The 24,851-nt window shown below is 44.2% G+C and overlaps 1 protein-coding gene across 7 annotated transcripts in view; it reads left to right on the top strand.

The window, feature by feature from the left end:
- Positions 1-1,892: 1,892 nt before the first annotated feature.
- MIER1 (MIER1 transcriptional regulator) overlaps positions 1,893-24,851 on the top strand; it is a 64,643-nt gene continuing 41,684 nt past the window's right edge. The window contains exons 1-5 of one of the 7 annotated variants that reach the window (XM_056122265.1): positions 2,009-2,046; positions 3,202-3,302; positions 5,969-6,045; positions 17,299-17,323; positions 22,287-22,432. In XM_056122265.1, the coding sequence (XP_055978240.1) occupies positions 5,986-6,045; positions 17,299-17,323; positions 22,287-22,432 (231 nt within the window). In that variant the 5' untranslated portion in view covers positions 2,009-2,046; positions 3,202-3,302; positions 5,969-5,985. Of the gene's footprint in view, positions 2,047-2,318; positions 2,529-3,201; positions 3,303-5,968; positions 6,046-7,297; positions 7,459-17,298; positions 17,324-22,286; positions 22,433-24,851 lie in introns of those variants that run through there. The other 6 variants (XM_056122269.1, XM_056122267.1, XM_056122266.1 and 3 more) reach the window with 6 other exon arrangements.

The following is a 24,851-nucleotide window of genomic DNA, read 5'->3' as shown; positions in this document are numbered from 1 at the left end:
ACATGGGGGGGGGGGAGTTTGGAAAGTCACTTGACTAGTCACTCTTGGTCATTACTACCATGAGGATCTTGGCAAGAACATTTTGGTGTCTACTGTGATGTGACAGTGACTTAAGAGCGGTTACTTCAATTTACTTTTCCTGTAGAAACAAACAGAGGGGTCTGGAGTGATAGCACAGCAGGTAGGGCGTTTGCCTTGCATGCGGTCAACCTGGGTTCAAACCAGCATCCCATATGGTTCCTCCCCCCCTCCCCCCCCCCCCCCCCCCCCATCGCCAGGAGTAATTCCTGAGTGCAGAGCCAGGAGTAACCTCTGAGTATTGCCAGGTGTGACACAAAACAAAACAACAACCAAAAAAAAAAAAAACCCAGAATTTGTTGATGAAGTGGGGTATTAGAAACGCCACAAAAAAAGTCAAGATTTTTTATCCAAGTAACTGGGAAGAGTGGAAACTGACATTTACCAAAATGGGCTCTATTGCAGAATAAAGAGCAAATAAGTTCAGTTTGGGATGTGAATCTTTGGAGCTACACGTTGGTAGGCAGGGACTCCGTCCTGCCTCTGTGGGCAGGGATCACTCATTTTTTTAAGTCTGTTTTCATGGGACAGGGCTTGGCTAGAAATAGTAACGTGTGAAATTTTAGCATACACCAGACTTTGAAAGCCTGACCTCACAAGTACTACAATATTTACATATGGGAGTCTTGGGGAGGTTAAAGCAAAGCTTTTTTTTTTTTTTAAAGGGATAGCCATGAACCAAGGCGAGAACTGACAAAGGGCGAGTGAGGTCGCAGTAACCCATGTTTTCAAACAGTGACACACTCTATCTAAAAACTGCCGGTGGGCTAAAGGCAAGCGTATGGCAACTGTATTTGTCCTGTGGTTTACAGCTGTCCTTTGCCAAGGCTGTTCTGGTGGCGTTAAGAAGGGCAGAAACGCCCAAGAACCCTTCCCAGCCGGCATTTCGGACACCTTCTGCTGCGGAAATACTGAATAAGCCGAAACGTATTGGAGAGGTGTTGAGGCTTGAGTGTGGGAGAGTGAATGCATTGGGGAAACCGCACTGGGCTAACTGCTCAGCCCTTAAGGGCCCCTTTGAAGTTTCTGGGCTACCCCAAAGCCCGAGGAGCCTCGGGTTCAACTGTGTTTGCGAGGACAGTGGCTGGCTGGCGGCTGGTAGGAGTTGCAAGGCGGTACAGGGGGAAGAGAGGCCAGCAAAAGCCTCGCGCCCCGTGCAAGCTTGCTGGATAGAGTCTGACGGTTTGCAGATGCGGGGCGGAGGAAACTCGCTCCAGCGGCGCCCAAGATCCACCCGACCCACCCAGCACAGCGTGCAGCGCCCGGAGGCGCGGTGGTTCTGCACGATCTTCAGCAGGCGGCAAACGCCGCGGGGAGACTTTGCAAAAGGATGCAGGAGGCCGAGGACAGAGAGCGAGCGAGCGAGCGGGCCAACCAGCCAGCCGGGCAGGGCCGCCCGGGAGCTTGGAGGGGGGCTGATGGAAGCCAGATGCAGTGAGATGGGGGCTGGGCGGGGAGGATCTCAAAAGAAGGGCTCTCTCGGGCGCCCGGCACTTTGCACCTCACAACTTACGCCCCGAGGCTCTGCTGCTTGTGGCTGCTTCCCGGAGAGGGCATGGTTGGTGCCCACCGGCTGGGGCGCGGCGGGAGCCGTCCACCCCCCGCTTCCCGCGCTGCTCGGGCCGCCCCGGTCCCCCCCAACCCCCGGCGTGGCTGGCGTTAGCGGCGCGGGCAGGGGCTCGGGAGTGTTTGCCGGGCGCCATGGAGACAGCGGAGCTCGGGCTCAACAAGCGGCCGCGCGGTTGGCTGGCGGCAGCGGGCCGGGGAGGAGGGCGGAGGCGGAGGGGAGGGCAGAGGGTTGGTGGAGCAAGAGGAAGCTCGGAGCGACGACTAGAAGGAGGAGGCGGGCGGCCCGGGCCCCAGGCCCCTCCCAGGCTCGGAGTCTCCCCGGCTGCAGGCGGATGGATGGGGCGTCCTCGGGCGGTGGTGGCAGCAGCGAAGGTGGCGGCGGCAGCGGCGGCAGCGGCTGTAAGTGCAGCCTCCGTTCCCCCACCGGGCCCCTCCCCGGCCCGATCGCGGCGAGGGGCTCGAGAGGCGTCCTCGGTCTCCTTTCGCCCCTTCCCCTCCCCCACGGCCGCCCGCCGCCCGGAAGACCCTCCACTTCCGGGGCGGGGCTTGCGCGCGTCCCCGCCCGGCGCGGCGCCGGCCGCCCGCGGCGCATGCGCGCTCCCTGCCCTTCCCCCTCCCATCCCCCGCCCGCCCGCCCGCCCTCCTCCCCCGCCTTTGGCTTTGGCTTTGGCGGCGCCGGCGAGCTCCCCCGGCGTCCCTGGCGCCCCGGGAATCGGCGGCGGCGGCGGCGGCGGAGTGAGTTCGCCGCTGGCTGGGGGCTGCCGCCCCTTTCTCCTCTCGGCCCTCGACCCCGGCCGAGGTGGGGCTAAGCTGGCCCCGCCGACCCGCCTCTCTCCCGCAGCCCCGATCTCTCGGGGTTCAGCTCGCTCCGAGCCCCTGGGGTGAGCCGGGGGCCGAGGCGACCCGGCCCTGGGCTAAAGGGAGCGTAGGGAGGGGCGCGAGTGTCGTTGAAGACGGTCAGGCTGGGGGACCCCTCTGCCCCGCAAACCTGTGCGGATCCCCGGGGACCGATGCTATTTTCCCCCCTCCCCCCATCCCTCCGCCTCCCCCCACATTGCACGGCCTTGTTCTGTTCCACCGCCGGTGGGAGCATCTCCGACCTGGAAGCCCCAATTTTTTTTGGGGGGGGTGCGGTGGGAATGTGTCATCGCTTTTGCTGTATGACCTTGGGCGAGTCACTCCCCATCTCTCGGTTGCAGTTATCCCTCCAGGGCCGACAGTCTGGGGCAGCAAAGCTTCTGCAGCTGCTTGCCGGACCGGCCACTCTACCGTAGAGACCGCTTAGTCCAGCGGTGACTCGCAGGCGACCTATGTATTGAGTCGCTTGATTCCTTTTATCATTGGTTGCGAACTGCATGACTCCAGGCTCATTTCCCTCCCCCATCCGCACCCCTACCCCCCCCCCCCCCCGCCCCCTACCATTTGGAGGTTCTTGTCCTAATTCCCAGCCATCTGGTTTTTTTTTAAAAAAAAAAAAGACGGGGTGAGTGGGGAACGTGCGGTCTCAGGGGCTCTGGGCTTCTTGCTACTGAGGTTTTTTTTCCTTTGATCCAGATGGTGTGGTGGCTCGATTCTCCCAGTGCCTGGCTGAGTTTCGGACGTGGTTAAGAACCAACTGGTTGAGGTTCAATGCAGACAAGACGGATGTGATGCTGGTAGGCAGGGGCACACTTGGAAATTAAGGGAGGGAACATCCGAACTCCCTCAAGTAATATAATATAATAGCGGATTTATATTATATTACTCCTTTTCTGTATGCTCCAGTATCTGAGAACTGCTTGATGTGCCAATTTATTTCCAAAGTTTTGGGTGAGATTTTTTTTTTTTTAAATGCAATGTCAATGAATGTAAGAACTGTTAGATCAGTTCATGGTCTGATAAGATTGTTGCCACTGGATAAAACTGTTTATGTAAAAATGATGGAAAGGAAAATCCAAAGTGGCTGAAGAAAACAAAAGGCTATTGAAATATTTTTGAATGGTATCAATAATACAAATCAAAGTAATGAAAAGAATGATGTTGATGGTGACCTCCAGGTGGGACTTAAAACCAGTAATGCCTCACTCCTTTGTAACTTGCATTCTGCCTGCTAAACTCCTAGTTTATCTAAAATGTCACTTTAAAAAAAAAAAGTGGATGTTTTTGGTTTTTGGTTTTAGATTTAGATATTTTGGTATTCTGGACCTTTCCCATAAATTTTACCTACACACAATGAACATACGGTGTAGGTTGTCGCTTTCAAATGAAAATTTTAGCATAGAGCTTATAAAATGTCCAAAAGGACTGATGGACCCTAAAAATTGTTAAGTCAAGAATTTGTTTTTATGGTTTGGAATGTGTTGTATTACTGAGTTTCACTCCAACAGCCCAGACTCTTAAGTTGTTCAATGACAATGTTTCTTGGTGCATTTTGAGAGGTTGCTTTTTGAATTGCATAACAGATGTATAATGTAGGTAAATATTACTTTATATTCGAATGAGGTGTTGGAACTAAATACCAACCAGCCAGGTTATATTGCTTAGAACTATGTAAATTGCCAAAATTTGTTTATTGGTTACTTTAAGGTACTGGTTGAAGTAAAATTGTGACATTAAAATGCTTTTGTTAAGAGCAAAATTATAACTGAGGGGGTTTGTTGTGTGTGTATTGTAGCCTTTGAAAATTAATAAGTTTTTAATGGAGTTATTCAGCAAACCGCAATAATTTCCCAATATAATAGCATTTCTGAGAACTTGTGGTAAAAGTTAATGTTAGTTTGCTTTAAATCAGGAAGCTTTCAGGTGAGGGATGGGAGATAAGCATTTTATTCAGGCTTTGTTTAGTGAACTTTTTGCGTGGAGACATTAGCCACAAGCTGCTCATAAGAGTGGAATTAACACATTTTTTGGTTTAACTTTTAACATTTTACTATACAATTCTAACAGAGCTACCATTTTGGGTATCACATTAATACATAATTAATACATACTGTACATAATACTAATTTTAAAACGGGTCATAATTTTGCATTTTCTCATGCCTTGAACCCTACCATATCCTGTTTTCAGCTCTTCTAAGTACCAATAGGCTCTCAGGTTTAAATTTTTGTTTAGATGCAGGATCGATATTGTCTGCATTTTCTGACCAAGAAGAGAACCGCTGAATTAATACATAGTGCTGAACTCTTGGGGTGACGGATGAAAGTGACAGGAGGTAGATTCTGGTTTAATAATAAAAAGAATGTTCCAAGTATTAGAGCCTTTCCTAGAAAAAAAAAACCGGCTTCTTCATGAGACTGACTCATTGAAGGCTTGGCATAGGAGAAACATCAACTTCTACTTCCCTGCGTACAGATTGACATCTAAAGTGACATCCAACATTTAGGATTTCATGGCTAGTGAATAGTTAAATTTGGCATATTTATTACTGAAAAGAGTAAGCAAGAGTTTTGGGGAGTTTGCTTTCCTTAAATTTCCTAAAATTTGTTGCTCCTGAAAATTTTTTAAATGTGTATTGCTGAACCTAAAAAGATTTAAAAGTATGTATTGCTTAACCTAAATAAACAAATAAAAACTCTGAACCAATATTTATAAGAAGGGAAGACAAAAAATTGTACAGGGAAGTTTTTTTTCCCAGAGACTATGCTACTTACAATTAGCAAAATTGTACCATATTAATAAACTTGAGTTGTAAGATGGAGCCATGCAAGTAGATCTCATAACCCAATTTTCCTGACATTTTCATCATTCTTTCAGTCATTTAAGGGATTGCTATTCCCTAAATTTTTATCACATTGGGATTTTTTGAAATAATCAAAGATTAAATACGTTTAAGCAAGCAAGTTATTTCTGTACCTTGCATTTTGACAACTTAAAAAATGTTTATTTTGGGACCACCTAACTTTAAATCAGTTTTTATATTTAATTTTGGAAAAGGCCTCCCTAATCCTCAGAATATTATGAAATCTGAGTTTTTACCGTTAGGCCCATGAAAAAAATAATTTTTTAACCAACCTTAGATCTTTACACATCCATGATTCTTTGCCTTCAGCTGGTTTCATCATTTTCATTTCATTTCAAAATGAAAACTATTTAAATACAAACTGACTTTTTAAAAAGTCATTTTAATCACGAGTCCAAAGGACTAAGGTAATCCCAACAGAACTGTATGCCTATGCTAAAATATTTATGCCCCTCAAGGCGTCCTGAGAAGCACCTTTATATAAAGTATTCTGAAAAATAAAATGAAAATACTATACCGTACAGTTAATGGTAAAAATTGTTTGTAGACTTGGGAACCTTAAAGTTTTCCTTTCTCTTCTTTCCCTTGCTTTTCTTTCAGTAGAAAATGTGCATCAGATGTTTATGTTTAATTGGTTTACAGACTGTCTGTGGACTCTTTTCCTGTCAAATTACCAGGTAATGTCCTTTCACTTAGCAGCTACTTCATATGCCTGTAAATGCAGTTTATTCATGCACAGATTATTATTGGGACATAAGAATTTCAAGTTATTGTTGAATTTTTGGAATTAGGAAACTGCTTGATAAGAGTCTAGAATGTTAAGGAACTGCAGGTAACTGAAAAATACTGCCCCCTCCATATTGCATTGTAAATTGAGTATTGAGTTTAAAATTGTGTACATACACATCTATGTGTTACGTTGTCGTGCAAACGCCTTGTTGGAGGAAATGAATAATTCTCATTTGAATGGTTGATTTTGATAGTCATCTTTGAAATTGCATTGAGAGGAAGCTTGAACAGTCAAGAACAGAAAACAGGTCTTTTCGAAATAAGACTCAAGCCCTGGTTTAGTAAACTCTGTTAGTAAACGCTTTGATACCACCTTGGCATTAGTGAGTGTCTGCCTTAGTAATGGACATGAAACATGTTTGTTATTTTGCAATCATTGGCTCTGGCAGTCATCAGAATTGGCATCGAGGCCAATTGGCAGTTCGAGGCCAATACATTAAGATCTGCTCTCATGCTCTCAACTTGCAGGCATTTTCAGGCATTGCAAATAAGCAGGTTCTCCCGTGCTGTCAAGTCAGAGATCATTATAACCCGTCAAAGAGCCAGCCAGCCTTTCTGTAGTTGACATCCTAGAATTTTCTCGAGTGCCCAACTCTGTTGGCGTCACAGAAAGCGTGCGAGGAAGAGCAAATGAGAGATGGGGCGTGCAGCCTACCAGTCCTTAAAATTCTGCCGGGACCGTGGACTGGGAGGACGAATTTTCAGGGCTGGGGTGGGGGTGGGGGTGGGGGGAGAGGGCTTTGAAAGTGCATCCCCGCAGCGCCCTTCGGAAACGGGGGTTGGGGGGGTGGGGGCTGCATGGTCCAACGTCATTTCTTCCTTCCCCGCGCGCGTGTATGCGGGACTCGGCGCCCGGGGCACCGAGCCCGAACCGAACCCCCGAACCTCCGCGGCCGGTGCGTGCGGGGAGGCGCCCGGCAGCCCCCCGCGCGCCCGGCAGCCCCCCGCGCGCCCCCCCCCCCCCCCCCGTCGCCGCCACCGCCCCGACTCCGCCCCCTCGGCTCCTCCCGGGGAGGGCGTCCGCGCGCGCGCGCGCACGCGAGCCCCGGCCTTTCCCTCCAGTCGCGCTCGGCCCGGGCGCCGCGAGGGGGCGGAGTGGGGTGTGGTGGGTGGGCGCGCGCGCGCGCGCGGGCGGCTCCTGCGCGTTCCCGCCGAGGCGGCGGAGGCGGCGGCGGCGGCAGTGGCGGCGGCGGCGGCGCCGGCGGGAGTCCCGTTGCCGATTCCCACATCCGGGTTCTGGCCGTGACCCAGCCGCGGCCGCCGCGGAGATGTGACCCGTCAGTACGGCAAACATGGCGGAGGTAAGGGAGCGAGCTCCCCCTCCCCGTCCCGGGGCCCTGGCCGGGGCGGAGCGGGCCGGGCCCGGGGAGGCCCAGCCCCGCGGGCGCCGGCCGCCCACCTGTTGTCGGCCCCGGGCCGCGCCGCTCGGGGCGGGCCGCAACTTCAAGTTGGGTCGGGCGCGGGGGCCCGGCGGCGGCGGCGGCGGTGGCGGCGGGGGCCACTCCGGGGGGCCGGCGCGAGGCTGGGGGGTGCCGCGGGCCGGTGCGTGCCGGCGGGGCCCGGGAGGACCGCAACTTGGGGCGGCCGGCGTCGGGGGTGGGGGCGGGAGGTGGGCCCGGGAGCGAGCGAGCGAGCGAACGGGGCTCGGGGCGCAGGCGCTTCCTCTTCTGGCGAAGTTTCTTCGCCGCCGCCGCCGCCTCCTCGGCGAGATGCTGTTGCGCCCTTCCGCGTCCCCGCCCGCCCGCGCGCCGCTGACACCCGGCGGGACGGCCCGGCGGGAGCGAGCGGGGGCTTGGGGGGGCCGGGGAGGGGCTCCCCGGCATTCCCCACCTCGGCCCCCCGAGATGTGCGTGCTTGAAGGGACCCTCCGGCGAGCCGACCCTGGGGATCTGGGGGAGTCTCGTCCCCCCCGGCGCCGCCGGAGTTGTAGCCTCCCTCCTCTTGGCGGCGTCCCCCCCCACCCCTTCCAATTCGGGGCTACCTGTTCGGATCTCCCTCCGAAACACACCCCATCACGATACGCACCCGTGTCGGGGGTGGGGGGTCCTCCCCCGCCCGCCCCCAGCCCCTTCCCAGAAAAGCCTCCCCGCTCCCATCCACCACCCCCTCCCCCCTGCCCCCTCCTTGCTTGGGTGGTAATTGTGCATCCGAGTTGTGGACCCCCCCCCCCCCGCTCCCCTCCCCAGTCGGTGGGCTGGTACACCGGTGAGGACGGATTCGTATTTCGTGCCTGCAACTGGAGGTTGGGATTTTTTTTTTTTGCTTCTGAGTTTGAAGCCTGGAGACTTGTAGACGTTGGAGTGGAGGGTTTTTGGTTTATTTTGTTTTTTTTTTTTGGAGGGGGGGTTTGGGGTTTGTTTTGTTTTGAACTTATACAACCTTGTATTACCTTCGGAAGGATTTTCTTCTTTCCGGCCCCCCCTCCCCCATCACCTCCCCGTAGTCCCAGGAATGGTATTTTCGGAGTTTTGTATCTCCTGCTCTGAAAATACGCAGCTCCGAAGTGCTGAAGCGTTGCTCCTCCGTGTGAAGGACCGTTTTTTATGGTCTCCCGAGGCACCCAAGAAACAGATTCCGGAAGTGCGGGACTTTTTTTTTTTTTCATTTGCCCTTCCCGCACCCCCCCACCCCAACCCCCTCTTCCCCCCCCTCCTTTTTTTTTTTGGTCTTTGTTACTTGTTGAAGTCAGTGATGAGGGCTTTCGACTAGACCCCAGTCGCTGTGCCTGGGGACGCCGTGGGATGGGAGAGGTATGGTTAGGCGAGGAGATGTTGCCTTGCAGACCCTTTATATCCTGTACCTCGGGAGAGGAGGGACCGAAACTTTCTGGGGTAGGTCCCACCCCCCCTCCCGCCTGCTTCTCTATGGAAACTGCTTATTAGGCGCCCCAGAGTTTTCTGCTGTTAAAAAGGAAGAGGAGATGTAACTGGCAGGCGTCGTCTTTGGACTGTTGCCTACTAGTGTTTCTCCCCCGCCGCCCTCCACCCCCACTTTGTATTTCTGATTGAGAACAAAATTTAGATTCTAGATTGAAGTCCTCTTTTTTTTTTTTTTTCATTTTGCATTTTGGTTCAAGACTTGCACCCCAAGGCCCATGAGTTTGAGAGATTTCTTTTGTATTCCTGCTTTCTTTCGGTGTTGCATGGGTTGGAGCTTGTTTGTTGCTCCAGGGGGTTGCAGAGCTGTTTTGGTGAGCTCTTCCTTCCTTCCTGCGTGGAGAGAGCGAAGGGGATCATCCTTCCTTGTCACTGCAAGCTGGAGGTAGACGTTTTGTCTGTCCTTGGTGGTGGCTCCTCCTTCAGTGACTGCCCATTAGACAACTGGCTGTGTGCTTCCTGCGGGTGATGTCATTTCTTCCCTGCTGGTGCTCACGATGGGTGGACTTGGAGGTTCTGTGGGCATATTTTCAGGCAAAGCCACTGCTCGAAGGAGAAGAGTTGACTGACTGCAGGAACAGCCAGTTGCAAAATCGAGCCGAGATGTTTCAATTCTAGGAAATTTCGACCCACTGAAAACTTGATAGGAAACGAAAAAGGCGTTAATATTCCTTGTAGCAGCATTATTGGGCCGTGTGCGAAAGCAGCGTTTGTGGCATTTATAGTTTTCTAGCACTCGTGAGTGGGTATTTTATTTTATTTTATTTCCTGACAAATCTTTCCCTCTCCCTTGGACAACAGTTCAGGTCCTGTAGAAAGGCCTGGAGAAAGTCAAATTTTGAAAAGGAAAAACATGAATTTTGTTTCCGGTCCTTTTACTTAGTGACCTGGTACATTAAAAAAAAGCGCCTTTTCTTGTTCTTTAATTACTTGTAGATGTTTCTATTTATAGTAAATCTGGAGGAAGAGTGGGGAAATCTTCGTCTGTGCCCTCTAGAACATGTAGAGAAGTCAAAACAAGTAAAATTCAGGATATCTAGGTTTTAATATATTTAGTAGCTAGGATGATTATAGACGTTTTTAAAATTGAGGTGGGGAAATGCTTGTTTTATAATGTGCTTTTACTTGCTTTTGTGTGAGCTCTCAGTAGATTGATTCTTCATATAAAGCATGTGCTGAACTAATTCTGATTCTGCGCTATTGGAATTTTGGCTAAGGAGACCTGAGGATTGTAACTAACCAATGAAATAATATTTAGCACACAGCAGTAATATGCATACGTTTGATAAATCTGAGGGGAAAACAGGTTATTGAAGAAGCTTGTCTCCAGAGAAAATGTAGGTATTAGGCTTCTGGGGCTTTTGTTGTTGTTTCCTACCCAGGAGACTGCCCTGGCCTTGTTTTTCCGTGGAAATAATTCTAAATGCAAATGTCTTTAGCTATGAACAGAATATAGTAATTTTTCATACTTTTTATTCTTAGTCAATCTGTTATAGAAAGGATGTATTTAGTGATTCTTCAAATAGTGATAAACATTAAAAACATAATGTGCCTTAGAGGTAGAATTTGCTCCCTTTTTAATACTCTTTGTTAATATTTTTCTTTGCTTATTACCCCTTAAAATTAGTTGGCAGCTTTCTGAAGGAGATATTCCTTGTCACACTTAACGGAAGGGAAATTACAGGGTAGTCGCAGTTGTATGAAGGCAGAGAAAAAGAGGAAGAAATAGTTGATCCTTTGGGTTTTATATGGAATGTGGTATATCAGGACCTTTGGGAAGGAACAATTTGTCTTTGATATCAGTGTTTGTAAACACATAAAAGACTTCCTTTTCAAGGGGAGAAAACCCAAAAAACTGCAACATAGCACAATACCTGTATTTGACCTAGGCTATTTTGCTGTCATACAAGTAGCAGAAATCTTAATGGGCTTGTTTTTCTGTGTTTCAAGTGTTAAAATATTTCCAGAGTTGATGCAAAGCCATTTATTTTCAAATCTATCCATTCATTTCTCTTAGAAACAAATTTCTTACACATCCATTTTTTAGTATACTTAGATTTTGTGGGTTTTTTTTCCTCCCCCAAGGAAATCAGAGATCCAAACTAGTACTTTTGATAGTATTAACTTATGGTTAGTAAGTATAAGTTTATAAGTATATAGTCTTATGCTTTAGACAAAACTTGTTCCACTGCAACGAAATTATGTCGAAAATAAATCTCATACTGGTATTTTTTTTTTTCTTCGAATTCAGGAGATAACTAAGTAACTAAGATTTTATCCAAAGTAGTTGGGAATACCAGTGCATGCGTTCTAAAAAAGCTTAATTCAGAGGAACTAAGTGTCAAGAATGCTTGATAAGGTAGGAAAGATTGGTGGGGGAAGTCAAGATGTGAATTACTTTTCATTAATTGTAGTGAGGCTACCCTGTGTTCCAATTAATTAGAAAATAAAACCTGCCATTGAAACTTAAGCATATCTTTATAAAAAGTAGTCAGCTATATATAGAATTTTTTTTGCATGAAGTCCAGTATATTTTAAAAGATTTGCAGATGGTTTCAAAATTCATTGCAGTGGCTAAGCTGTTCATCTCTCACTCCTTCCTTAGGACTTACTCTGTTTGACTAAGTGAGAAATGACTGAGATTACCCTTAGATAGATAGGAAGTTTATATTTTAGTGCCCTCCAAGGTAAAGGTAAAGGTAAAGGCCCTCCCGTTGATCGTCGATTTGCTCGAGCGGGCCCAGTAACGTCTCCATTGGAGACTTTGTTGTTACTGTGTCTGGCATATCGAATACTCTCGGTAGCTTGCGGGGCTCTCCGAGAGGGGCGGAGGAATCGAACTCGGGTCGGCCATGTTGGCCGCTTGTAAGGCGAACGCCCTACCCGCTGTGCTCCAAATTGTTGCAATTTAGGCCATTTCCCCCAGTGCCCTAGATTTAAGAAATAAATTAAGAAGAATCTATTTAACATCGGCGAGCCCGGCAAGCTACCGAGAGTATTCTATATGCCAGACACAGTAACAACAAAGTCTCCAGTGGAGACGTTACTGGGCCCGCTCGAGCAAATCGACGATCAACAGGAGGGCCTTTACCTTTACCTTTACCTATTTAACATATCCAAACCCGTTAGCCAAAAGAATTTTTTTCTTTTGGGCCACACTCACTCCCCACTCTATGCTCAGGGATCATTTCTGGGGACGCTGAAGGACCATACCCCGTCGGGACCAAACCCAGGTTGACCACATGCAAAGGAAGCACCTTAAGCCCTGTGCTTTCTCTTTGACAGTATTCTTTGGTGTTATTTTGCGTGATCATAATTAAAGGGCATATCTCAAAGGAACTTGAACTTGAAGAAATCTAGATCTTTGTATTGTAGAGAAAATGAAACATGAGCACCGGGTTTTTGCAGTTTGTTCTAGGTCCTGTAGTTGGTGCCACAATTAAGACTGGATCCTGTAGCACTGTAGCACTGTCCTCCTGTTCATCGGTTTGCTCGAGCAGGCACCAGTAATGTCTCGCAACAAATTGTGAGACTTGTTACTGTTTATGGCATATTGAATAAATCACGGGGAGCTTGCCAGGCTGCCGTGCGAGTGGGATACTCTAGGTAGCTTGCTGGGCTCTCTGAGAGGGGCAGAGGAATCAACCTGGGTTAGCCGTGTGCAAGGCAGACTACCCGCTGTGCTATCGCTCCAGCCCAATATGGATCCTAGGCTTCTGAATTCCCCTTAATAGCAGCAGTCCATCCTTCAAATTTTTACTACTGTAGTAAACCTGCTAATTTTAACCTTGGACGTTCTTAACCTTTCTTATGCCCTACATTCCCTCAGGATAAGAGCAAAATGAAGTGATTTAATTTAGTATGGAAAAAGAGTGTTGGTAAGCTCTTGGCACAGTCCCTTCCCTCACCGCCCTGGAGCTGGGCCTCTCATTCCTTTCTGGCTTCTCTCTCTCTCTCCATCTTACTCATCTAGACTCTGATTTCTTGTCCACAAAATAGATAATAAATAAACAAACGGTGTAACTTTGAAGGGAAAAATTAGTTCAGAGAGTCACCCTCATTGAAAATATGCCATTGATTGTCTGGATAAGAGTAATAGTTACGTTGTGTTTTTATGATCCTATTTTTGCAAATAGTAATATTCTAGATAGCTAAGTGGATTGTTTATACCCTCTCAATTGATAGTTTTCTGGTTTGTGAACTAGAAAAAACAATTTGGACAAATTTGAAGCATATGTTACTGCTGTTTGCAACTTGATGAACTAAATCATATTAGTGGGTTAAGTTATATGTAGAAGTTGCTATAAAAGTTAATAGAGTTCATTTTTTAATGTGACAGCCTACTTATAATGCTGTCTTGTCTGCTTAGTGCTGTTTTCCATCTTAGGTAAAACGATTTTGTGTATCTGAAAGAACGCTTAATAACTTCAAGATTTTCAGTTCAAAATAATTGTAGTGCTAAGTTGCGACCAGAGATAGAACAGCTAGTATGGCACTGGATCGATCCCTGGCACTGCACATGGCCTCCCAAGCCCCACCAGGATTGATCCGTGATTGCAGGGCCTGGAGTGAGCCCTTAGTACTACCCGGAGTTGCCAAAGCCAAAAATAAAAAACCCGAAACCGAACAAATTATAGCACGAGATTTTAGATATTTTAAAGTAAAGGCAGAAAATGAAAATTGCTCACAATCATGTATAATCTTTCGATTTCCTTTTTTAAAAACAAATAATAGTGTTGAAGAGATGATTTAACTAATAGAACACATGCAACGCCTTCCCAATCCAGTTTGGTTTTTAGAGAAAACAGTTAATAGTTTGTATGTAGGCCTTTTAAGAAACAATTCTTTATGTGTATTCAAGCCTGGTTAGTCCCTCCTTTATTCTTTTTTTGTTTGTTTTGCTTTAAGAGATGTATATAGAAAGCATTTTTTTCTCAGTCAACAACATAGTGTTCATTGCTTGGAAGAATGATGTTTCATTATATTTCCTTACTAACTTGTTAAATGATTAATAGACTTGAAATTTTTCCCCCTTTTTGCAATGAACAGCTCAGTTAATGAATGCTACATTTTTGTCTTTGGGTTTTTTTGTTTGCTTGTTTGTTTTATTACTGTTTTGGATTTGGGGTCACGTCTGAAGGTGCCCAGGGTTTTCTCCCGGCTCTGCGCTCAGGACTCAGTCCTGTTGCTCGGGGGACCGGAGGTGGTGGTGCCAGGTTCAGACTGGCTCAGCTGCATGCAAAACAAGTGCTGTCCCTGCTGGACTATCTTTCTGGCCCTCGAAAAACCATTTTAAAAGAAAAGGAATGGGGAGAAAAGAGGGAAAATTATTCCCACAGGGCAGTTTATTTCCCTGGGAGCTAGAGAAGAAATCAGAGCTTGGCTTCCATTGCATCTGCACTGAGATCAAGGTGCCTTTTCTCCCTGGCTTTGCCAGTCTCCAAAATGAGATACATGGGGCAGGATTGATTACCAAATTCATGATTATGATCAAGTAGCTTTTGGCATTTGAAAATATGTAATACTATATGAAGATAAGCAGGTAATGTTCTTCCTTTAAATCTCTAAATTTACAGTGTTCTTGTCTGTGCTGAAATCTCTTGTATTATGTTAGTAACTTTTATTTTGAAGTAGTCATCTTGTCATTTGGGCAGAGTAATGTTTACAGTATGAATTATTTTCGAATGCCGATTTTCCAGAAACTTTTAATTGATTGTAGTTAACTTTCAAGAATCTGTCTCACTCCCACCCTCTCCAAACCTGTGCAATGGAAATTCATCTGAACAAAATACTGACAATGTGTAATTGTCGCTAGACCATCCCTAGTTCCCCTCCGCCTGTTTTAATCTGAACATACCATCAGTCAAATAATTTTGAAAGAGTTCTTGAAACATTCCAGCATATCTGACGTAATAGCACCATTAATGCTATTTTGAAACTCGGGGATTCTACTTTATGTCAACTATACTTATAAATGCTTTCAGTTCTCTAAACATTGACTATCTTAATGAATGGGAAGCATTTGGGCCTTTCTTAGCACTCTATAAAGCAGTAACTATTTACTAATAAAACAGCAATCAGTATGTTATTTAGTAGCATTTAATGCTTTCTGAGCTCTTTTACTATAAAATATACAAACACCATGCACAGTTCAGTATCTATTATTGCTAGGATTTATCAGAAAAATACATATATTTTATTCTTTAGTAGAGTAACTTATTTTTAATCAGAAGCCCTTTTTATTTGAAGACTTAACAGGAATAATTACCATAATATTTGAAAGCTTTAAATACTCAAAGAAAAGAACAATTTTTGTTAAGTCTCTAATTTGAAAGAAATGCTGTTTTTCTTGTTTAGACCTTGCCTATCTCTTTCATAATGTGAGAAGGAAAGACAGCATTGTGCGGCTACTCAGAGTGGGATCAGATGAAAAGACTCATTCACGTTGCTGTAGTCTGCTTAAACTTAGGAAGTGAGGTATAGCTTCGTGAAATAAAAGGAGATTAATATTTCAAAGCATTGATTTGCTGTGTAATTTGTGTAGTGGTTAAGTCCATTTTGAGCCAGAATAGTGCTTCTTTGCACAAAAGTTGTTAAACAAGCTAGAAAACGGTTGGGAGTAGGGGGCTGAGGGGCGCTCCCAAGTGATGCTCGGGCCCGCCGGAGAAGCAGTGCTGCTCCCGAGATGTTGGGGGCCTGCAAGGGTCTCGGGTCCCCAGAGCAAGCTCAGCAGCGGGCAAGACCAGCGCTCAAACCCCTGTCTCTCTGGCCCTGGAGACGGTCCTCATGATTCCGTTGCTCTTCTCATGGAGCCCTGCTCTCCGGCTTGCCGTCTAGGAGCAGGGCTTGGAAGCGCCTGGTACGGACTCTGTTCTGCCGGAGTGACTCTTAGTACAGCGATGAGATTGGGAAATCCCCCAGGACACCTCCAGCCTCGTGTTCGAGTGAGACAGTTCTATAGCCCCAGACCCATTCTTCTAGAGGAATCAGAGGGGAATAAAACTTGACCCTGGAAAAAAGTTTTCCTTGAAGAGAACTCTGTCTCTGGACTCTGCACCAGTGGCTTCCAACTTTGTTCCTGCCTGCTGTGACTGACACTGGTCTGTGACTGACCTAGACCAGGATGCGACATGCGAATAGGGCGGATAGTTTTCTTTTTACGTTTTGGGACATGCCACGTAGGACTTTGGGCGCTCCTGGGGGTGCTTGGGATTGAACCGGTGCCTTCGAGCTCTCTGCCCCAGCCCCTGTTTTCAAAACGGCCCTTAGCACCTTAGAAGGACTTGCTTCAAATGTGTGGCTTTGAGAAAAAAAAAAATAAATGAGTGTTTTCCTCATTCTTATCTCTTGGCCTCCTTGATGGATCAGAAAGGAGGAGCTACTTAAAGTCTCTCCTCTTGGCTTCTCGTGTGTCTGACTTCAAATGAACAGGACAGAGAGAGCTCCGAGTGAGTTGGCATGGTTTAGTTAGGAAGTTTGTCATCGAAGCATCTTCTTGAAGTTTTGTGATGGAACTTGTTGTATAGGATTGTGTTTGTAGATGACTTATTTATAATTGTGAATTATCTGAATTAAGATGAAATACAGCCAGCCACAAATGGGCAAGTGGTGATTCTTACTAAAATAAGTTGCTAACAATTTTACCTTAAAGTTTCCAACTGTGGTTAAATTTCTGAGAGGTAGAATGATCCAGTAGGAGCATTGTAATTGGGTTTTTTTTTTTAAATCATCCATATAGTTTCTTCTCTAGATTACTTTGCAAGATTGTTAATTCTGTGACCTTTTAAAATTTTGGGTGGGGGTCAGCTCAGTGGTCGTTTTTTGTGTGTGAGGGTTCTAATCCCTATCATCAAAAAAAAAAGGGTGGGGGCATGTTAACGTTAACCTGATATATTGTTTGCTGCTTAAATTTTTTAATTTCCCCTTCTGCTTTCTTGCAATATGGGTTTTACTTAATCTTGTTTGCACCTTCCTTCATACATTGTAAGCCAGAGACCATTTTAGAGCGAGCATCCAATTGCAGAATTTTTCCTGTGTTGATAAACAATACTTCAGAAAACTGTTATGTAAGGTCTTAAACCACCTATATTAGGAATTCCCATAAGACCTGAATTACCCATTACAGTTTTTGTTTGAAGATTCAGGAATTTTTTTGAATTGGAAATTTGTCTTAGTGCATACATTAAAACTTAGTGGTAATTTTTGTAAGGATTTATTATCAGATGCTAATTTTCTTCTTTTCTCCCTCTCCCCCTAATCCTTCAGCCATCTGTTGAATCTTCAAGTCCAGGTAAGTAGTTCCCATGTTTTTAATAATATCTATTTGATAAGCATATCTTCTCTTAGTTGCATAAATAGAGGTTAAGGGTGTTAGACGGTCATCTCATGTGCTTTTCTTCTGAATGCTTTTCTTTGGGGAAAAAGAAATGTTTGACCGCCTTTGAAGCCAGGTGAGGCTCCTGTGATTTCAGCCTCATCATTGTTTGTGGGTCCTCTTGTTCTTTTAATGAATTGCCATATCTGTTTCTTGACTTTATTGTTTGTTGTTTTTGTTTGAGCTCTGTATATATGAAGTAAATTTTGTAAAAAGAAATCATTTACTTCCTAGATGTACCTGAATCAGAAATAGAACGAATAGAAGAGTACAGAGTTTTGTTATGGGGGAGTAGGGCCACACCTGGTGATACTTGGGGGTTCCTCCTGGCTCTGCTCTTAGGAATTACTTACTCCTAGCTGTGCTTGGCAGACCATACGGGATGCCAGGCCAACCATGTGCAATGCAAGTGGCCCTACCTGCTGTACTCTCTCTCTCTCTCTGGCCCCCAGAGTCGTTTTCCTCCCCCTCTGACTTAGAAGTTGCAAGTCTGTGCTCTTTGGACTAATAATTGTCCAGCAAAAAGATTGTTTGACCAGTTATAGTGATCTCAATGACAAAATATCTGGGAGCCTGGGAGGCAAAGGGCGTGCCCCTTGCATGTACAACGACCTGAGTTGATCCCCAGTAATGCTCACAATGCCCTGGCATCCCAAATCGTTACTGAGCTGAGCAGTTCTGCATCGCCTGGCCTGAGCTTTCAGCCCTCCGCCCCCCTGGGCCGGATATCGCTGGGAGTGGCCCCTGGCTCCCCTGAACACTACTCGGGACCCCTCCCCCCCATTTAAAATATTTTGTATAAAGTGTGGATTGGTACATCTCACAGTCACGTGGTCAGAGGATTCAGACCACTGGGTGCAGCATTCCTATGTGTCAGGAAATTATTTGGAGTCAGGGAAGAGTTGTGCTGGTTGTTCAGGACTTTATCAAGAGACAGGCCTAGGACTGCCTCTACATGCAGTGCAGGGAATAGTTTCAAAACTGTTCAGAATAAAACTTGTAGGTTACTTAAGTGATCCCCTTTCAATGTTTTAAACATTAGACATAAAGCTTGTTGAAATACTTAAGAATAAGGTAAAGGTAAAGGCCCTCCCATTCGTGATTTGCTCGAGCGGGCCCAGTAACGTCTCCATTGGAGACTTTGTTGTTACTGTGTTTGGCATATCGAATACTCTCGGTAGCTTGCCGGGCTATTTTTTTTCCCCCACTCCTTTGTTTTTGGTGGGGAGAATTGGGCTACACATGGTGGGTGCTCAGGGCTTATTCTTGGCTCTTTCCGCAGGGTTCATTCTTGGTGGTACTCTGGCATGTTATGTGTGAGAGGGAATTGAACCAGGATCATTTGTGTGCAAGGGAAATGCTTTAACCTTTGTACTGTCTCTCTGGCCCCAGGATGAACCTTTTTAAGGTTGTTTCTAGATTAAAACATCCATCTTTTCGGTTATTTTTGTTTTTAATTTGGGATTACTCCTGGTGGTGCTCAGGGGACCCTATGGGATTCTGGGAATTGAACCTGGATTGAACCTGGGTGAACCCGCCTCCCTCCCCCCCCCCACACTTGCCCTGCTTGCTATACTATCTTTCTGGTCTATCTTTTTTTAAAAGAAAGACATTTTAAAGCAGGTAGCATTTACTGTCAGTCTTCTGCCTAAATCATTGTTTTTTCTTATTAACTAATGCGAATAGAAGGCCATGATAAAAGTTTATAGGAAAAATTAGGAAAGCTTCATGTGAAAAAAGCTTTTGATTTAACTGATGAAAGGCCCTTGTACTTGATGCCTAGTCACATGACCAGGCTTAGTGATTTGATTTATCTCTGCCAGTGTAAACCATTGTGAAGGCACCATATTTCACCACTCAGTTATTGTGGATTTTATGCTTTTTATTTTTAAAGGTTAAAACCAGTTTTAAGCTGAAAATACAGGGCGTGAAAATTATGCAGTAGTAATGATTATGCAGTGCCTGTAATAATAGTAACCGTAAAAGTGAGGATTTCAGGAAAAGACAGTAAAAGGATTAAATAAGTGCACGAGATAAATTTATTTTTTAAGCCTTTTCTACCATTTGCTAATTTTTCAATGGATGGAATTATATGTTAAAGCAGTGCAATTACCTTCACAATCTCTCATGACTTATTTGGGGGATGTTTTATCCCCTCACCCTAATAATGGGCTCAGTAAACAAAACAAAAAAAAATCAAATTAGTTCAAGAAGAAAATTGAAATATAGATAATAGTACATCACTTAATGTGGAAAAAAGAAATCTAGCAAGGAGGTAGAAAAGGTTCACTTGTTCTGCTTTTCTTGTAGCAGGAGGGTAATGTGGCAAAACTTCACATATAATTGACTTTGCAGGTAATGACAATAGTAGGTTATCTCAGGTAAGTCGTACAAGATTTGGTATGAGTTTAATATTTTAGTTGGCAAGAGTATATTTAGAAAACAGTTATTTTTGACAGCGTTTGTATCCAATAGGAATTATATTATTATCAGGATAATAGTATGCAGAATGGTAGTCTTAGGTTCTTTTAAGATCTTGCCTACAAGGAAGAAGAAAAGTGTAGTGGCAACTGTAGGAATACATAATTATTGATTACTGAGAGTCCAAGAACCAAGTTTCTTCAACTGTGGGTTGCAATAATATATGGGATCATATAACTGAAAGTGCAGGTTGTAAAAAAAAAAAATCAAAAAATATTTAACAGACTTCCTTATCAGAAATGTTTGATTTTTATACCTCTTTTATATTCCTATATATCCAGGATCATGTAAAAATTTCTTGGGTGAAAAGAAATTTTGAGTGGAAAAAGTGTAAGAAGCTCCATCCTAGAAGATTTCTGGGTGGGTGAACTGAAAAGTTTTTGGAGTTTTCCGTTTAAAACTCAGAAGGAAATGTTAATAATCAGAACCCCCAAAGCTGCATTAGGCCTATGTTCTTATGAAGCCCTTATGACTGATCTCTCAAAAAAAATAAGGTGTTCTTGGAAGTTTATGCCATCCTTTTCATAAGTTTTAAGGAAATTCAGTTAACATTCTAAATGTTTTTAACTTATAAGTTGTTTAAAACTTTGAAAATGTGGGAGCAGAGATAGTACAGTGGGAAGAGTGTTTGCCTTGCACGCTGCTGACCTGGGGTCACTCTTCGACATCCCGGGTCCCCCAGCCCTCCAGGAGTGATCCCTGAGTCAAAACCAGGCGTAAGTCTTGAGTACTGTTGGGTGTGGCTCAAAAATCCTCCTAGAGACTTTGTTATTATGACCCTGATGTGCTCCTTCATGGATGATTCCCGAGTTAACAATTACATATAATACTTTGTGTATCGTATCAGTACCTCGTGTTTCTCAGAGTGTATACTCTTGCTAAGTACGTTGCCATCTGACTCGATTTGCAGTTCACTCATTTTTAAGCATAGGCCCTCTTGAAGTGTTCTTTGAGACAGCAGGTCTTCTGTTTTGGGGACTAACTGAAAAGCACGTATAGAATCTGGAAATAGGTTTAGGATTCATCAGATCCATCCTTTCATGCACCAACTTGCCCTGAATTTAAACATACTGCCTAAGTTCTGAGCCTCAGGTTTTTGTTTTCGTCATAGTAAATGGAGAGTAAATGGAGGTTAAATGAGATTGAGATAAATGAAGTGCTTGCTACTGTACCTGGTACACAGTAAGCACAAAGTCATTTTTAATATTGAAATTGTAGGAGGTGACAAACACCTGAGCTTCAACTGCTCTCTTTTTCTTTAATAGAATGGTTTTTCAAGAGAGAAAAGCTTCAGAACTCTTTATTTTACTAGGAACTAAGAGAAAAATTCCGGGACTGAAATGGAAGAGTAGATACTTTGGGCTCCTTCTCTTAACTGTTTAAACCGATGAAGGAAAAAATGCTAATTGATTTTTATGTTAATTAACTCATTTTCTCATTAAACAGCACTTTGGCAAAATTAAGTTTAGATTTGGCAGTCGCCAAATGTGGGAATATTTTACAGAAATTTATGTCCCATATTTGCAGTCTGTTACTACCCTGGGGTCCCCATCCACCAGTCTAAAATGTATGAGATTTAAATACAAGTATCTGCCAAATGATTATTAGTGCCTTTCATAAGAGATTTATTTGCAGTTTTAATAAGTTTTGCCCTTGTATTTTATTTCTGGACTGAATCAACTAAGTTAAGGAATGCTACCTAAATATTAAGAGTATCTTTTCTGCTGATTGAAGAATAATTGAATAGCTATATTTTTATTAAACTATATATTCAGAGTTTTTCGTTGAGAAGATTGCAAGTTCTATCTTACTATTTTATGGTGCTGGGGATTGAATCCAGAATGTCACACTTACTAGATGTGGCAAGTACTCTGCCACTGAGTACATCCCCAGCTGTGCAGGTATAGTCTTTTTTAAAAGAGTAGTACACGCTTTAAAAAAAAAAAAAAAAGAAAAAAAAAAAACTGTGCACATACTTTTTATCTCCCATTAGTCTTTTTTTTTTTTTTTTTTTTTTTTTTTTGCTTTTTGGGTCACACCCAGCCTGGCTTATGCACTCGGAAATTACTCCTGGTGGTGCTCGGGGGACCATATGGGATGCTGGGAATTAAACCCAGGTCGGCTGCATGCAAGGCAAATGTCCTGCCCGCTGTACTATCTCTCCAGCCCCAACATTAGTCTTTTCGTACTTGTAACAATATACAGGGCAAATAATCCTTTTATTTGGGGGAGTTATGAGTAAGGGCAAGGATTTTAGAAAATAAACCATACTTAGTTATGCATAGATTTCCCTAGTACTTTGACTTATATTTAGCTTCAGAGAGCATATACATTAAGTTATTTTTTATCAGATACACTTCATTTGGTTTACCAAACTTGTTAAAATATTCTTTACCAGGAGGTTCAGCAACATCCGATGACCATGAATTTGATCCATCAGCTGACATGCTGGTTCATGATTTTGATGATGAACGAACATTAGAAGAGGAAGAAATGATGGAAGGAGAAACAAACTTCAGTTCTGAAATAGAGGATCTTGCAAGGGTAAATAACAATAAGTTCAAGGATGAAGTAGTCAGAACTCTTTGTGGAGAGAGGAAACACTTGAAACTACATATGAGTTTTTTTGTTGTTGTTTACCTCTGGGGGGGTTGTTTGTTTTTAAATTGGTTTTATGTAATCATTCATATTGAAAAATTCTTTGTAGTCCTAGATAGGATACTTAAAGCTTGAAACGAAAGACATTTTAGGTAGTTCTTTATTTGGATCTGAGGCCACACTGGCAGTGCCCAGGATCAACTCCCAGCTTCGTGATCAGGGGTTACTCCTGTCAGTGCTTGGGGGGACCATATGGTATTAAGGTTGCAACCAGGCCTCCTGCCTGTGGAGCAGCCTGTTGAGCTATCTCTCTGGCCTTCAAAGGCATTTACAAAAAAGAGAAGGAGGCCTGGGAAATTGTACAGCTCAGCAGATAAGGGCCTTGCTTCACATGTGCCAAGCCCAAGTTAAATCCCAGCACCATATAACCTGAGAAGACAAAAATGATCCCTGAGCATAACCTGATATGGCCCCAAAACAAAGAAAGATTATACCTATATTATGTGAAATAAAATTCAGGTAGTATCTTTCTAATACAACACCTTTATGGGGTTAGATGCTCTATGAATATCAAAGAGACTTGTTACTTTCTGCGTACCTTTTCTACCTTCCACACAACCGCAGTTGATCCAGCCCTTCTTTTCTTCTCTCCAGTGCCAACAATGTTCTTTTTCAAACTCTCAATCTCTTTTTCTTCTCTTTCTGGTGCAGGGATGGAACCCAAAATGTGAGATTTGCACTTGTCACTGAAAGCAAAATTTCTTAGGAAGTTATCTTCCCTCATGAACATTTATTTACTTCATAAAGTCCAGATTGGTTCTTCCCCTTCTTATTAAGATGACCAGTGACTTCCACTATAAAGTCCCTCTGTAACTCTTCTCTGCTGTCAGCAGTGTTCAACAGTTTTCTCTTCTTTTACTTGGATTCTGGAGTATACACTGTCTTTCTCTTCTATTCAGATATTTTTCACCCAAGGTTTAGACGTTGGGATTTCCTGACTCTTAGTTTTGGACTTCCTTTTCTTCTGTCTCTAGAGCTGAAGTTCTGTAGATCCTTCTCGGGGTCATCTGCTTCAGAGTCTAGTCAGAAAAACATGAGGGAACCTTTGCTCTCCCTCGGGCACGCTGAATCAGAATCGCTAGATGAGAGGACTTAAATCTTCATCTCTATTTGGATATTACTAAACTAGACAGTTTGATCTGATCTGTTTCCTTGATATTTGTATGCTGAGTATGAGTTAGTTCATTTTTCTAGTATTAACCTGTTCCCTTGTCCAGTTTTGTTTCGCCACTTTTTGGACTTTGCTGTCACTGTCACTGTCCTCCCATTGTTCATCGATTTGCTTTAGCGGTCCCAGTAACGTCTCCATCGTGAGACTTGTTGTTACTGTGTTTGGCATATTGAATACGTCATGGGTAGCTTTGCTGTGCGAGCGAGATACTCTCGGTAGCTTGCCAGGCTCTCCGAGGCGGGCAGAGGAATCGAACCCGACTCGGCCGGTCCAGCTGTGACTTTGCTATTTCTGATAACTCAGGCTAGATAGCACTAGGTTTTAACATGTTGAGAGCTGAGCTATTGATACGTCTTTTCTTCCTCTTCTTACCATGCCCTCCCTGTCCTTTTTTTGTCATTAAACATATGGCACCAGTATTTACCCTGTTGCTTCAGTGAGAAGCCACCTTGTCATCTTTGTTTATTCCAAATATCCAATTCCGTTTCTACCCACAAAACATCTCTCCAGAGGAGTGGGACACATGCTCTCCACCACCTTTCCGCCCTTGTCACCGTCATTTCCAGCGTAGGCCATGGTGTGTAGCTTCCTAACTGTTCTCTAGTTCTTTTGCCACTTTGACCTCCAGTATGTTTGCTTAACAGTCATGATGATTTTTCCAAAATATAAATTAGTTTATTTGATTTCCTATTTCAAATCCTTCAGTGACTTTTTTAAATGAGAATGAATTCTGTTACACCCGAATTGATCTTAGTGGCAGTGATGTATAGTTGTTACTTGAAGCTTTTTAAGAGTGGCTTAAGAAAAGCTTATGAAGAAGCTGGCATCCAAACTATACTTTAGAATTTGCTAGAAAATCATTCTATAGGGATAATTTCCTTGGATGATTCAGGTAATAGATGAACGTTCAAAGAAACAATTTAACTATCATAGTCACTTTATATATTTATGAAATGGAAAGGCCACTGTTCTCAATTATATGCATGTGTGTCTCAGAAACTTCTATTAAGTATGTTTTCTTCTCAATAACTCATCTGTGAAATTTTAAAGGAGAAAAATCTTAAATTTTCCATTTTACCATATTCTACATCACTTAAGTAATTATCAGTAAGAGTAGATGATAAAGTACAGGTT

This window comes from Sorex fumeus, unplaced genomic scaffold (assembly GCF_029834395.1).
Source record: "Sorex fumeus unplaced genomic scaffold, SorFum_2.1 ptg000045l, whole genome shotgun sequence".
NCBI classification, from domain to species: Eukaryota; Metazoa; Chordata; class Mammalia; order Eulipotyphla; family Soricidae; genus Sorex; species Sorex fumeus.
The sequence above is the reverse complement of the archived record's forward strand: the minus strand, read 5'-3'. Positions and strand labels throughout refer to the sequence as shown.